Source organism: Taudactylus pleione, unplaced genomic scaffold, assembly GCF_031769625.1.
Source record: "Taudactylus pleione unplaced genomic scaffold, aTauple2 ptg000114l, whole genome shotgun sequence".
Taxonomy (NCBI): domain Eukaryota; kingdom Metazoa; phylum Chordata; class Amphibia; order Anura; family Myobatrachidae; genus Taudactylus; species Taudactylus pleione.
Window position 1 is genome coordinate 1,041,896 of NW_028284516.1, and position 16,782 is coordinate 1,058,677.

The 16,782-nt window shown below is 40.8% G+C and overlaps 1 protein-coding gene across 4 annotated transcripts in view; it reads left to right on the forward strand.

Moving 5' to 3' along the window:
- The window catches only part of RAD54B (RAD54 homolog B), a 98,147-nt gene that overhangs the window by 39,646 nt on the left and 41,719 nt on the right, over nucleotides 1–16,782 (forward strand). For all 4 annotated transcript variants that reach the window (XM_088471365.1, XM_088471369.1, XM_088471368.1 and 1 more), the window contains exon 4: nucleotides 7,024–7,221. In XM_088471365.1, coding sequence (XP_088327491.1) covers nucleotides 7,024–7,221 — 198 coding nt within the window. The remainder of the gene's footprint in view (nucleotides 1–7,023; nucleotides 7,222–16,782) is intronic.

The window sequence follows — 16,782 nt, forward strand, 5'->3', positions numbered from 1 at the left end:
TTCATTCACATCAGTGCCTACCAGAGTAGAGCGTAAGTCTTAATTTTCTCATCCACAGACACACAAATACACAACTAGGGCTAATTTAGATAGAAGCCAGTTAACCTATCTTGTATCTGAGAACCGCAATGGGGGAGATGTTCTAAGCCGTGGCGAGAGAGAAAGTACCAACCAGTCAGCTCCTAACTGTCATGTTACAGTTTGTGTTTGAAAAATGACAGGAGCTGATTAGTTGGTACTTTATCTCTCGCCAAGGCTAATGCCGGGTACACACTGGAGCGATGTCTGCACGATATGTAGTTTTCGGTCGAATCGGAGCAACATATATTGGCCGCATCGCTCCGCGTGTATGGCCAATATGCGCACTACCGCGGATGCTTGCAACATTATTTAACAGTTTTTTTATATAGCGCAGCATATTCCCTTGTGCTTTACAATTGGAACATTAATAGAACAAAACTGGATAATAACATACAGATATATATAGGTAGGAAGGCCCTGCTCGCAAGCTTACAATCTATAGGTTGATACACAAGGATAGGTGCTATATATTGCAATTTGGTCCAGCTAGACTGCAGAGTATCTTGGTGGGCTGCATGATCCAGTCACACAGGTATGTCGGCCAAATGTCAGGAGGATGTGAAAGAAAGACAATGTGTGAGGTTATGTGTGGATGTAATTAGACATGGAAGCTATGAAGGTTATGTGGGCGGTTCTGGAATCTGATAAGCTTGCTTGAAGAGGTGAGTTTTCAGGGAACGCTTGAAGGATGGGAGACTAGATGTAAGTCTTATTGTGCATGGTAAGGCATTCCACAGAGTGGCTGCCGCCCGAAGAAAGTCCTGTAACCGTGAATGGGAGCAAGTAATGCATGGGGATGAGAGACGCAGATCTTGTGCTGAGCGGAGAGGTCGGGTTGGGAGATATTTTGAGATGAGTGAAGAGATGTATGTTGGTGTGGTTTAGTTAATGGCCTTATGTGTAAGTAAAAATATTTTGTATTGAATACGGTAGAAAACTGGGACCGACAGAGCGGGGCAGCAGACGAGGAACTTTTTTTTTTATGAAGGAAGATAAACCTTGCAGCTGCATTCATAATTGATTGTAATGGCGATAGCCTGTTTTTGGGAAGACCAGTAAGGAGACTATTGCAATGTCAATGCGGGAAATGAGTGCATGAATTAGAGGTTTTGCAGTGTCTTGTGTGAGATATGGTCGAATTTTGGATATGTTTTTTAGATGTATGTAACATGATTTTGAGACTGATTGAATTTGGGGAACAAAGGACAGCTTGTGGAGCAGAGTGGATTGTCGAGTTATCAACCGTGATCGAGAGATCAGGTTGGTAACTGTTATTCGCCGATGGAAATATAATTAATTAATTAATTAGTTTCTACCTAATAACCTAGGTCAGGCGCAGAAATGTGTCAAGACATTTATTGCATAGCACAAGTTTGTTGTTCGTTACGTAGAAATCTAGAATATTTGTAAAGTACATTCTTATAGAAAATTTACCTCGTATAAACTGTAGGGCCAGATTCAATTAGCCTCGTTAACTTAAGGTGGGTACACACCTGAATGATATACAGACTGCTCGATTCGTTGTGACTGATGTCACAACTGGCCAGGAATTTGCAAGCGCCCGCCCAGTTGAGCTTTCGATCACTGCTGGCTGACCACCTGCCCACACAGCAACATGCCCAAATATATCTGCAGCACAGCCGACGCGATATGTCTCTGAACGACGTCTCTGGTACACACTGACGCACACGATTTATCATCCATTCAGTTGAACGCCCTATATATTAGCCAGTGTCTAGCCAGCAATAGTGTGCGGGGAAAAGGGTGATAGCCTCAAACTATTATGCCCGAGGCTATTCAATGTAAAGCTCTTTTCCTTGTGCTGTAAATCTGCTGCTAACGTGTGTTAACCTGTAGATTCCGAGATAAATACCTGGAGCTATGGGTTAACGTTTTGGCGGCTGCCGTGATAAGGGCATAAATCCCTATTTAACTTGGATTTCTGTTCGAAATTCATGAGGAGGTGAACATAAATCTGAGTTAAGTGGCTGTCGCAGTCTGTAATTCAATAGCCCCGGGTATTGCATTGCAAGTAAATGGCCCTTCGTGGCTAATTGAATTTGGCCCATAGAAGTGGATTGTAAGCATGTTAATGATCCATTCGATCAGTAAGGAGATTGTCATTGTGTGCACACTTGAAAACAATGGTGGCTCAATGTTGACTTGAATAATGAAGTAGAGAGTAATTATTCTAAAATGATTGTGTGAATACTGTATATTGGCATGAAGAAAATTTTTATGCTGGGTACACACTGGCCAACATATCGGGCATTCAATTGAATGGCCAACGTGTGTGTGGATGGAATTGCAGAGCCGCACACAAACTACTGTGCAATTCCGTCCATCTCAAATGCAGCAGGGGGTGTCTGTAGGAAAAAAACACCTCCTTGCTGCATCTGCGCGATCCCAGCGCTGTAACCACGGTTGCAAGTACCAGCATGCGGGGGAGGCTTGCTGGGACCTGCAGTTCTACTCATTTTTTTTACACGACACCACACTATGTAATCAACCTGGTACCCACCGCCCCAGGGGTGCCGGGAATAGACCTGGAGGGGGGGACCCCTTTATTGAGATCCCCGGCCTGGGCTGACGCAGTCAGGGTTGATGCTTCGCCTGGGGGGGCCCGGTGAAAGGGCTTCCCTGGTTGTGGCATCAGCCCCCCGCTAGAAAAAGTCCAGTGCTGGTTCTGGAAAATACATGGTGACCCTACACATTTTTTCCCCCTGTATTTCCAGAACCAGGACTGCATCAGAGCCCAGTGCTGGTTGCGCAGAATACGGGGGACCCCCTACAACGTTTGTCCCCCGTATTTTGTAGTTGCGGAAGTGATGCCCGCAACTACAAACAATTATGACCCATCGTTTCAACGAGGATAAAAGAGAAGAAGCAACAGTGACTCTGTATCCTGATGAAGCCTGGCTACAGGCGAAACGCGTCAGTGCGGAGTTCATCAATGGGACTCTGATCGGGCAGTTCACCTTAGAACAGCGCTCTAAAGTCTCCCGGCAGACACCTTTTTACTCTTATTTTGGATCGCCAAGAAGTGGTGTAGAGGATGATCATCCACCTATTCCATCCAGCTCCCAAAAGGAGGTAAGCTCTTACATTCAGAAACGGATTGTATGTTGTACCCTCAATCAAGGGAGAACGGATTGTATCTTTCACCCTTAATTACGGGAGATCCTCACTGTAGATATATACAAGAGCATCTATTTAGAACATTTCTTTGAACCTAACCTGAAGACTGCGGAGAATCACAAGGCCTATTGACTGCACCTATTCTATATACTTTGCAATATTTTCTCAAGTGCCAGTATAATAAGTCGCTGCTTTAGCGCATATCATTTGCACGGATCCTATTTGGAATACAATATTCCTGTTGTCCTTTTTTGTTTTGTCCTTCCATGTTGTTTTAAGTATACCGGTATTAGGACATAATATTATGAATTTTTTAGCACTTAATCCTTCTTGATATTTATATGATAGTGTCAGAGATTCCGTCTTTACCCCATTTACTGAAGTAATATGTTTCTTCAAATAAAACCCATTTTATAAACTATATTTGTGTCAGAGATATTTTATACTTCTGCATGCTATTTATATATTGAGTATTGATTATTTGGTGGTGAGAGCTGGAAAGAAACCCTCTTGTTTCATTTTGGCAACCAGGGCTGGTTCTGACTAGCCCGGTGCTGGTTATGCTTACATACGGGGGACCCCTACGTCGTTTGTCCCCCGTATGTTGCACAACCAGTTCTGGGTCACTAAAAGCCCAGGGCTAGTTGCTCTTTAGGGGCGGGGGTTTAAAACTTTTTTTTTTTTTTTTTTCACAGATGCACGGATGGTTCTCACTGAACCATCCTTGCATCTGTGTTTATTTTATTAAAGACAGATGCATGCATCACGGATCTCCCTGTGTGTGCATCAGTCTTTTTTTTTAAATCAAATGACGCCGGTCGGACGCACGATGCATCGTATTGTGAGATCGTATGTACATCGTGTGTCAATCGTGTGGCCGGGACTGCCAGGGAGCTGCTGGGGAGTTCAAGGGAAATAGTAAGATGAATTTTATCTTATGCTGGTCGTACTAGTGTATGGCCAGCATAGGTTTAAGATAGAAAAAAAGACAAGGCAAAGTGCAGCATGTTCTACTGTCCTCTGTCCCGTCATCCAATTTCGATGAATCGTATGTGAATTTTCAATTCTTCATTCATAACAACAAAGGTATTGCAGCTTGTTTATAGGTCTTTCCACTTAAACTTCCCGCTCCACTCACTGCCATTAAATGTTATTTAACTGCTGTAATGCTGGCCATACACTGCAAGATTGATCACACAGCCGACCAGCCAACAGGGACAGAGGAAGAGACGACTGCCCAATAGTTGGAGCACCTCTATACACTACACAATATATGGAGGTGATCTCCATTCACAGTCTAAAGTTGGCTAATCACGGTTGGGTGGATCTGACAGGTTTGAAAGCAAAACTATCCAGGTGGTATTTCAGCCAACGGTCTCCAGCCCGCTCGCACAAGCTGTTGGTGGCCATCCACAGCTTTGCGCGCGGCCGGAGACCAAAAAAACAAAACAAAAAAACACGTCCACATTCAGAGCGAGCGGGCGCTAGCAGCGAGCAGCTCTGAATCGGGGCCCATGGGTGGAGTCCAGCATAGGGATCATAACTCCTCCTCATCCAGACATCTTACAGTCAGGTGCATAAATATTGGGACATTGACAGAATTTTCATATTTTGGCCTCTATTCACCACCACAATGGCTTTGAAATGAAACAAACAAGATGTGCTTTAACTGCATACTTTCAGATTTAATTTGAGGGTAATTACATCCAAATCAGGTGAACGGTGTAGGAATTACAACGGTTTCTATATGTGCCTCCCACTTTTTAAGGGGCCAAAAGTAATGGGACAAACTAAACAATCCTAAATCTAACTTTCACTTTTTAATACTTTGTTGCAAATCCTTTGCAGGCAATTACAGCCTGAAGTCTGGAACGCATAGACATCACCAGACCCAGGGGCCAAAAGTAATGGGACTATCAACTCAAAAGCTATTTCATGGACAGGTGTGGGCTATTCCCTCGTTATTTCATTATCAATTAAGCAGGTAAAAGGTCTGGAGTTGATTCTAGGTGTGACATTTGCATTTGGAATCAGTTGCTGTCGACTCAATATGAGATCCAAAGTGCTGTCACTATCAGTGAAGCAAGCCATCATTAGGCTGAAAAATCAAAACAAACCCATCAGAGAGATAGCAAAAACATTAGGTGTGGCCAAATCAACTGTTTGGAACATTCTTAAAAAGAAAGAACGCACCGGAGAGCTCAGCAAACACCAAAAGACCCGGAAGACCACGGAAAACAACTGTGGTGGATGACGAGAATTATTTCCCTGGTGAAGAAAAACCCCTTCACAACAGTTGGCCAAATCAAGAACACTCTCCAGGAGGTAGGTGTATATGTGTCAAAGTCAACAATCAAGAGAAGACTCCACAAGAGTGAATATAGAGGGTGAGCCTCAAAAACAGGAAGACCAGATTAGAGTTTGCCAAACAACATCTAAAAAAGCCATTACAGTTCTGGAACAACATCCTATGGACAGATGAGACAAAGATCTACTTGTACCAGAGTGATGGGAAGAGAATAGTATGGAGAAGGAAAGGAACTGCTCATGATCCAAAACATACCACCTCATCAGTGAAGCATGGTGATGGTTGTGTCATGGCGTGGGCATGTATGACTGCCAATGGAACTGGTTCCCTTGTATGTATTGATGATGTGACTGCTGACAAAAGCAGCAGAATGAATTCTGAAGTGTTTCGGGCAATATTATATGCTCATATTCAGTCAAATGCTTCAGAACTCATTGGACGGCGCTGCACAGTGCAGATGGACAATGACCCGAAGCATACTGCAAAAGCAACCAAAGAGTTTTTTAAGGCTAAAAAGTGGAATGTTATGCAATGGCAAGTCCATCCCCTGACCTGAATCCGATTGAGCATGCATTTTACTTGATGAAGACAAAACTGAAGGGAAAATGCCCCAAGAACAAGCAGGAACTGAAAACATTTGCAGTAGAGGCCTGGCAGAGCATCACCAGGGATGAAACCCAGGGTCTGGTGATGTCTATGCGTTCCAGACTTCAGGCTGTAATTGCCTGCAAAGGATTTGCAACAAAGTATTAAAAAGTGAAAGTTAGATTTAGGATTGTTTAGTTTGTCCCATTACTTTTGGCCCCTTAAAAAGTGGGAGGCACATATAGAAACCGCTGTAATTCCTACACCGTTCACCTGATTTGGATGTAATTACCCTCAAATGAAATCTGAAAGTCTGCAGTTAAAGCACATCTTGTTTGTTTTATTTCAAAGCCATTGTGGTGGTGAATAGAGGCCAAAATATGAAAATTCTGTCCATGTCCCAATATTTATGCACCTGACTGTAAAAGAATATTACAGGGAATGGATGCACCGTGAAGGGCGCTGCATAAACTCCTTTGTTTCGATTATGTTCCTTCATCCATTTTCTTAAAATAATTGTGTGCATTGAAGGTCGGTTTTGAATAGGGATTAATGTTCTCTAAACGGCACCTTGTCCATTCTTGTCATGCAACATACTCAGTAAATTCAGAATAATGGGAAATCTCATAACCAACAGTATTTTCCACGAGATTAGTTAAAAAAAGATCTTCTCTATATAGCATGTTTGCCTGTTTTTTTCTTTTTCCCCCCCTATAGAACATTTTCACACCTCCATCCCATACACCAACAACAGGATAACAACTTGGTTTTCTAAAGCAAACACTTAGCATTCATTTATAGTACTTTACATATGCAAACTAGCTTCAGTCTCTCCCTGGGTCATTTGTTTATCTTTCAGTGACCCCTTATCTTGTTTAATTACTGATGAAATAATGTCTGTGTTTTTGCAGCTCCTTTGCATGTAATAAATCAAGATACACAGCCTAGAAATGAGGAGGAAGGGGCAAGCTGTCACGTGACATATTTCGGTGTGGTTTGGTGTAAGGCATCTAAGAAGAAGCACAAGAAATGGGAAGGAGATGCTGTACTTATTACAAGGGGGAGATCTGTGACATTAAAGGACATGGAAGGCAAAGATATAGGAAGAGGTGAGGTCAATATTATCAGTTTCTTAACTTTTTAGTTTTTCTGTTTTTTTTATTATAATTTTTTTTTATAATTATCGTTTCACTCACTATTGTAATAGTTTGTAAATCTAAGCCTGAGACTTTTGATTACCAATGTTTCAAAAAATAACAAAGGGACATATTTTTCACCAAATACAGGAGTCAGTGGAAATAACATATACTGTAGCCCACAAAATCACAGTGCCACCCAGTGGCCAAAATATAAACTGAATGAATGCTTGCTTGTAAATACCATGTAATGTTAACAACCAAACGCAGATTTTTTTTCTATTTATTTTCATCCGCAAGTAGAGCTATTCTGTACTGCTTTTATTCCTCTCAGCTTCATAAACCATTAGGGTGTTCTAATGAAGATATATAATGATGCAATGCATTGTAATAAGACATAGAAATATAGAAAGGAAATGTGTACTTTGGAAGATTAAATTACAGATGTGTCCTCATACACCCAGCCTCAATACGCCATGCGGCACGAGATGCCTGGTGCGAGTGAGCTGCACCGACTGTTGCATCTTTTTCTATCAAATGTTCGTCTTATTTGCAACGCGACACTTGAATATCTTTGTGCAACTGAGTCTGAATCTGTACAACGGAACTTGGTGTGAAAAAAGCTGCGGCCGTTACAACATAGCACTTCATATACAGATTCAGACTCCGTCGCACACATATATACAAGTTCCGCATATCAAATTGATCACTGCAGTCTCATTAAATGTTGTCACATCTCACTGCGATAAGACGCATATTCGAGTGAAAAAGACCCTAGTCGCATGGGACCTGGTGTACAGTCATGGGTTGTTTGGCGGTACTGCGGCAGTAATGTATGAGGACACATCTGTATGGTTATTTATTTTACTGAGCATACGCAGAATTGCAAACCATCCTTATAGATAGCCTGTGCTTACTTTTCAAAGTAGATCTCCACCAAAATCTGTTGTTGAATTTTTTTGTTTTTGATCACTTTTTTTTTTTTTGAGCTTCACATCAACTTACAAACATCGAGCATGATATGTCAAATATACAGGAGAAAAATGGAAAAACATATACATGTTCGTAATCATATACAGTAATGTACATAAATGTAGTCATCCATATGGATAATATGCCCAGATCCACTAGTAAGTACATGGCAAATACAATAACAGCTTTAAGTCCATATCCCAATAGGGCCCTTGTCGGAGATGGGAGGAGCCAAAGGCCCAAACCGAAAGATGAGGTATCAAGGGACTAACTATCTAGAATTATGGGAGGATCACCCAACAACAGTCTGGTTTTTTTACACTTCTGTATTTTTAAGGGAATGTCTAATTCGACCCCGAAAATCTGCTGGGAGAATAGAAATATAACTTTCCCAGGACTCAAAAAATTTTTATACCAATTTTTCTTCGTCTAAGGTCATCACCAACCAGTCCATTTGAAAAATATGGTGTATCTTCCCCTTAAAATGTAAAGAAGGCGGGAGGGGAAGGATCTATGCTTGCAAAATAAACTTGCGAGTTGCTGCACTAATTGCCAGCAAAAACTTTCTACAACCTCTGGAGACCCTCTGGCTTTCTGGGATAATTCCACATATCACCCATTCCGCAGTAGACTGTAAATAATTCACTAAATGTTCCATTGAGAAATTTCTAACTTAGAACCAGAATCGTCTTATCAAAGGACATGCCCAAAAACTGTGAAAAATATCTGCTTCTGGAGCATGGCAACGATGACGACACTCATGGGAAGTGGACATGCCTGTCAGGTATTACCTATGGGGTGAATAATATGCTCTATGAAATACATTTAAGAACATTTCTTGGTATTGTATTTAGGGAAGTAGACGACATGAAGAAATTTAATTTTTTAAGTAATATAGGGCAGCTAAGTGATGGAAAGTCCATGAGCCACTGTCACACTCCCGACAGAGTAGTAGAGTGGTCCATCAAAGATTGCAGGAAAGAATAATGTGCAGATATGGCTTTTCTGGCGGCAGGTGGCGACCCCAACAGGCAATCCAGCGTATTCGACTAGTCTAGCTCTGAAAACCCTCCAATTACTAAGTTGGCATAGTGTTGAAAGTATGCTAATGGAAAACATTGAAGGATAGGAATGGTTTGTTTCGCCTCTACAAAAGGTTTTGGCTTTTTAGTTGAAAAGTCCACTACTCCGCCAGTATTTCTGAGCCTCTCCCGCTATAAAATTGTGAAGGGAAAAGCCGCCTCCTCATGTTGGAACGCATCATTACCCAGAAAGGTCAAGAATAAAGACTTGTATGCATTTAAACTAGCTTTATGTTTCCGTAAGTGCCACGAGTGATATACTGACCAGAGCAAAGGGTTCTCTCTGATCTCCTGAACAATCTCCGCTTCGAAACGATGGAGAGTGATCGTTACCTTCTGAAAGAAACTGTCTCTCCAATGTAGTGTTTGGTATATTTCACTGTTAGAGAGCCAATCATGCAGATATCTCAGCACTGCCGCGTGGTTATAAAGTTGAATCTGTGGAAAGGGTAAGTATATAAGGAGCACTTGTGGTTATAATTGTGTGTGCAATGCTGAAACGCAAAAATGATTTCAAATTAATGTAATGAAATAACAAAACATAGAATGTTTATAGCTCTTTAGAATCAATTGGTGGGACCCGGGCGGCGGAGTAGGCAGATTGAATAAAGCCGTGGAGGGTAGTGCCTTTAGCTCGATGTTGGAGACACAGGGAGTCTCTTGCTAACTGTCCCTGCTCCTACCTGATCTCCTGGCAGCTGTCATGCCCTCGAAGTGGCCGGGGTTCGGCGTGCTTCGTTTACCACATCAACCAGCAAAACAAATGTCGTCTTCCTGGATTGTTTCCCTCTGCAGCAATAGCAGGCTCTCTGATGCTGACCGCTCCAATTGTCAGACTCTGCAGGAAGCTCTGTCAGCTCTCGGCAAGGGCCAATCTGTCACTGGGGATCCTCACAGGCAGTGCAGCTCTGATCACTACTCTGGCTCTCCGCAGATACCACGTGTGCGCAGAAACTGCCTCTGCCCCAGAGACAGTTTGGTTCTTTGTTTTTAAGACATTTTCATCTACACAGAAGGTCAAATCCAAGAAATTGACCTCTGTTCTACTGGAATTATAGGACAAATTTTATTTTGAAGGTATTATTTTTAAGAACTCTTTTGAATTCTTCAAGTGTGTCCTTGTTACCTTTCCAAATGAACCAGATATCATCTAGATATCTGTACCAGTGTATTATATTGGCCCAATAGAGGTTATTGTTCCAAATAGTTGTAAGCTCCCAAAAACCCATAAATAGGTTGGCATAAGAGGGTGCAAAACTGGTACCTATGGCAGACCCTCTTTTTTGGAGATATTTTACCTAGATACCAGAAAAAAAATATTTTCTAAGATAAATTCGATTCCCTCCAATAGGAGTTGGGTTTTATCTTCTTGCATCCCCCGTTCAGTGAGGAAATAATTCACTGCTTCTATACTCTTGGTGTGTTCTATGATCTAGTACAAACTACTCACGTCTGCGGTTACTTCCCATTTTAATCCATTTGTTTTATTTAGGATATCTGTGGTATCCTTAATATATGATTTTAACTTTAGGACCTCTGGTTGTAAATAATGGTCCAAAAAGTGTGAGAAATTGGCTGTGATGGAATTTGTCCCGGAACTGATCGCTTTTTGAAAACTTTCAATAAAACCACGGTTAAAAACTGGATTAAAGTGGACTTCGGTTTAAAAGTCTCTCTGCTGCTACAACCTTCCTCACAAATTTCTATGGATCCAAATATGTCTCAAACTTATTCAGTTTGTTGCTTGGTGCAAATTTGAGTCCCTTCCGTAGAACTGAGTCTTCTTTAGTTAGTATGTGATTACAAAGGTTATTATCCAAATTATCTATATTAATTGGTGGCGGGCAAATTTCTAATTTCTTCCCTCCCCTACATGCCCCAGCCTGTCATAGAACACACTAAGGGTATAGAAGCTGTAAATTATTTCCTCACAGAAGGGGGGATGCAAGAAGATAAAATCCAACTCCTATTGGAGGGATTTGAATTTATCTTAGAAATATTTTTTTCTGGTATCTAGGCAAATATTCTCTCTAAAAAAAAACTACCATGGGTACCCAATTTGCACCCTTTTATGCCAACCTATCATGGGTTTTTGGGAGCTTACAACTATTTGGAACAATAACCTCTATCGGGACAATATAAGCCACTGGTAAAGATATATATATATATATATCTATCTATCAGCTTCATGAGGTAGTCTCCTGGAATGGTTTTCCACCACTCTTGAAGGAGTTCCCAGAGGTGCTGAGCACTTGTTGGCTGCTTTTCCTTCACTCTGCGGTCCAACTCATCCCAAACCAGCTTAATTGGGTTTAGGTCGGGTGATTGTGGAGGCCAGGTCATCTGACGCAGCACTCCATCACTTTCCTTCTTGGTCAAGTAGCCCTTACATAGCCTGGAGGTGTGTTTGGGGTCATTGTCTTGTTAAAAAAAAAACAAATGATGGTCCCAGTAAGCGCAAACCAGATGAGATGGCATGGTGCTGCAGAATGCTGTGGTAGCCATGCTGGTTAAGTGTGCCTTGAATTTTGAATAAATCACCAACAGTGTCACCAGCAAAGCATCCTTACACCATCACACCTCCTCCTCCATGCGTCACAGTGGGAACCACACATGCAGAAACCATCCTCTCACCTTTTCTGCGTTTCACAAAGTCACGGCGGTTGGAACCAAAAATCTCAAATTTGGACTCATCAGACCAAAGTACAGATTTCCACTGGTCTAATGTCCATTCCTTGTGTTTCTTGGCCCAAACAATTCTCTTCTTTTTGTTCATCCTCAGTAGTGGCTTCTTCGCAGCAATTCGACCATGAAGGCCTGATCCTGATTCACGCAGTCTCCTCTGAACAGTTAATGTTGAGATTTGTCTGCTACTTGAACTCTATGAAGTCTTTATGTGGTCTCTAATCTGAGGTGCTGTTAAGTAGCGGTTTCTGAGGCTGGTAACTCTGATGGTCTTCCTTTCCTGGGGTGGTCCTCATGAGAGCCAGTTTCATCATAGCGTTTGATGGTTTTTGCAACTACACTTGAGGATACATTCAAAGTTCTTGAAATTTTCTGTATCGACTGACCCTCATGTCTTAAAGTAATGATGGACTGTCATTTCTCTTTACTGAGTTGAGTGGTTGGTGCCATAATATGGATTACAACAGTAGTCAAATAGTGGTGTCCACTGTGTACTGACCATACCTCTGCACAACACAACTGATGGTCTCACACACATTAGGAAGGCAAGTAATTCCACAGACTGACTCTTGACAAGGCACACCTGTTAATCCAAAACCATTCCAGGAGACTCCATGCAGCTGATTGAGAGAATGCCAAGAGTGTGCAAAGCTGTCATCCAAGCAAAAGGGGGCTACTTTGATGAATCTAAAATATAAAACATATTTTGATTTGTTTAACACTTTTTTTGTTTACAAAATAATTCCATATGTGTTCTTTCATAGTTTTGATGTCTTCAGTATTAATCTACTATGTTGAAAATAATATAAATAAACGAAAACCATTGAATGAGAAGGTGTGTCCAAACTTTGATTGGCTCTGTGTGTGTATGTATGTGTGTGTGTGTGTGTGTATATGTATATATATATATATATATATATATATATATATATATATATACACATACACATACATACATATACACAGTCAGGTCCATGAATATTGGGACATTGACAGAATTTTCAGATTTTGGCCTCTATTCACCACCACAATGGTTTTGAAATGAAACAAACAAGATGTGCTTTAACTGCAGACTTTCAGATTTAATTTGAGGGTAATTACATCCAAATCGGGTGAACGGTGTAGGAATTACAACAGTTTCAATATGTGCCTCCCACTTTTTAAGGGGCCAAAAGTAATGGGACTATCAGCTCAAAAGCTATTTCATGGACAGGTGTGGGCTATTCCCTCGTTATTTCATTATCAATTCAGCAGGTAAAAGGTCTGGAGTTGATTCTAGGTGTGACATTTGCATTTGGAATCAGTTGCTGGTCAACTCTCAATATGAGATCCAAAAGAGCTGTCACTATCAGTGAAGCAAACCATCATTAGGCTGAAAAATCAAAACAAACCCATCAGAGAGATAGCAAAAACATTAGGTGTGGCCAAATCAACTGTTTGGAACATTCTTAAAAAGAAAGAACGCACCGGAGAGCTCAGCAACACCAAAAGACGCGGAAGACCACGGAAAACAACTGTGGTGGATGACAAAATAATTATTTACCTGGTGAAGAAAAACCCCTTCACAACAGTTGGCCAAATCAAGAACACTCTCCAGGAGGTAGATGTATATGTGTCAAAGTCAACAATCAAGAGAAGACTTCACAAGAGTGAATATAGAGGGTTCACCACAAGATGCAAACCAATGGTGAGCCACAAAAACAGGAAGACCAGATTAGAGTTTGCCAAACAACATCTAAAAAAGCCATTACATTTCTGGAACAACATCCTATGGACAGATGAGACAAAGATCAACTTGTACCAGAGTGATGGGAAGAGAAGAGTATGGAGAAGGAAAGGAACTGCTCATGATCCAAAACCTACCACCTCATCATTGAAGCATCGTGGCGGTAGTGTCATGGCATGGGCATGTATGGCTGCCAATGGAACTGGTTCCCTTGTATTTATTGAGGATGTGAATTCTGAAGTGTTACAGGCAATATTATAAGCTCATATTCAGTCAAATGCTTCAGAACTCATTGGACGGCGCTTCACAGTGCAGATGGACAATGACCCGAAGCATACTGCAAAAGCAACCAAAGAGTTTTTTAAGGCTAAAAAGTGGAATGTTATGCAATGGCCAAGTCAATCCCCTGACCTGAATCCGATTGAGCATGCATTTCACTTGATGAAGACAAAACTGAAGGGAAAATGCCCCAAGAACAAGCAGGAACTGAAGACATTTGCAGTAGAGGCCTGGCAGAGCATCACCAGGGATGAAACCCAGCGTCTGGTGATGTCTATGCGTTCCAGACTTCAGGCTGTAATTGCCTGCAAAGGATTTGCAACAAAGTATTAAAAAGTGAAAGTTAGTTTTAGGATTGTTTAGTTTGTCCCATTACTTTTGGCCCCTTAAAAAGTAGGAGGCACATATAGAAACCGTTGTAATTCCTACACCGTTCACCTGATTAGGATGTGATTACCCTCAAATTAAATCTGAAAGTCAGCAGTTAAAGCACATCTTGTTTGTTTCATTTCAAAGTCATTGTGGTGGTGAATAGAGGCCAAAATATGAAAATTCTGTCAATGTCCCAATATTTATGGACCTGACTGTATGTGTGTGTGTGTGTGTGTATATGTATATATATATATATATAATATATATATATAGCAAAAAATACAGCACAGCGGCATTGTGGGTCTTGAAATTCAAGACCTTCAGTACCGCTGTACTTTCTTTTTTGCTGGCTATTCATCATTCACGGAGGGCACGAGGGCCACTTAAAAACTTTCATTGTAGTGCCGGACCATTGGATATATATAATAATATAAATCATATATGGTTCATATGAAAAGGTAAGGAGGGCATACTTGAAGAATTCAAGAGTTCTTGAAAATAATACCTTCAATATGAATTTGACCTATAATTCCAGTAGAACAGAGGTCAATCTCTTGGATTTGACCTTCTATGTAGAGAAAAATGTCTTAAAAACAAAGAACTTTTGTAAACCGACGGATTGTAATGCATATATAGATATAAAAAGTAAGCACCATCCCGTCTGGCTGAAGAACATGCCGAAAGGCCAGATTAGACGCATTAGAAGAAATTGTTCTGATGTAAAGGTCTTTGAGGATTAAGAAAAGGTTTATCTCTAAAGGGTATTCAGAAACGGACATTGGCGATCTGATAAAAGAGATGGTTAGACAAGAAAGAGATGACCTATTGAAACCAAAACAGCATCAAAAAGAAATTTCTAAAGACTTCATATTACCATTTATTACCTCTTTCAATGGTCAACACAAAGAAGTGGAAAAAATAATTAGGAAACTCTGGAATTTGTTAATTAGAGATCCGATTTTGAGGCCGGTTATTCCAATCAAACCTAAATTTGTTTATACGAATGCCTCCAACTTGAAAAATAGGATCGTCAAAAGTGCAATCCCACCAAAGAGAACCGGTAGAATTAAAACCCAGGGTTTCCACCGGTGTGGAGTTTGTTTGGTGTGTAGGAACTAAACCAAACAACCCGCTAAAGAGGAGGATTATAGGTCCACTAAAACTGGAAGAAATTACCAGATTCCAGGTTTTATTACATGTAATAGTATTTACCTCAAAGAGTGCACGTGCGGCCTCCGATATATTGGGGCGGACTACCAGACCATTAAAAGATAGATGGGCAGAACATTTAAGAAATATTAAGAGGTTTCGATAAACATTCCCTGTCTTCCCATTTTAAGGAGCACCATAATAATTCTAGCGATTTTATAAAAAGTATTATTGGCATCAAACAGGTGGAGGGTCAATGGAGAAAGAAAGATCATGAGATTTGTTTGTCACAAACAGAAATGAAATATATTTTCGATCTTAAAACCCTCACACCAAGTGGGCTCAATGTGGACTTCGAGCTCAAGTGTTTTTTGAGATTTTTGCTTCTCTTTTAGTATATTTGATTTTATTACATCTATTACCTTTATTGCCAGTGTTCCCTTCTCTGAATTATGTTATATATTGTTTTTATATGTCTCGTTCTTGTCTTCAAACTTTTTTTATGTTCACCAATACTATATATGCTGCTAGGAGAAATGATGGGATTAAAGCCATTACTTTTATAGTCTTATTACATTTATTTACTAAGCAAGAGTTTGTGTAGTCCCTTTTAAAGATGGCGGCAAGCTCTTTACCTAGATACACGCAAGACCGGAAGTTATTAATAAATACTTCCGCCTTCCGTCTGGGGATCCAAAATTAGTTTACTCTGAGGAAGAGAACAGTGCTAGTCTAGACCCCTAACGGGTATGATATGGTTGCGCATGAAAGGGGAGCTAAGTCCTGGCTTTCTTTCTTTTATTCCAGAATGTTTTATTTTCGCCTTTGTCTGGTACCGGAAGTGACGTGTGTGTGTCCCTAGATTTTTTCTTCAGTTTATTTTTATAAAGATGGCTCTGCCGTTATAAGAGAGCATTAGATGGTTCCACTCTTCCAGTTCAGACGAGATGGCCGTGATCGCCTCTCCTATGTTTATACGGTATAGTTCTGAAGGATATTTAGGAAGTTTTATACCTAGGTAAACAATATGAGATTTAGCCCACATGAGCGGGAGTTGTTGGCTGAGTTACCTCCAGGTCAGGGTACATGCCCACTGATTTTGAAAGATTTACCTCAAATCCTAATACCCTTCCAAACTGCCGCAATAAGTCTAAGATCTTGGGACGAGAAATTCTAGGATTACCTATATACAGTAACACATCATCTGCGAATGCAGATAGCTTAACCTCTATGTCACCAATTTGTTTACCCTTAAATACAGATCAGGCT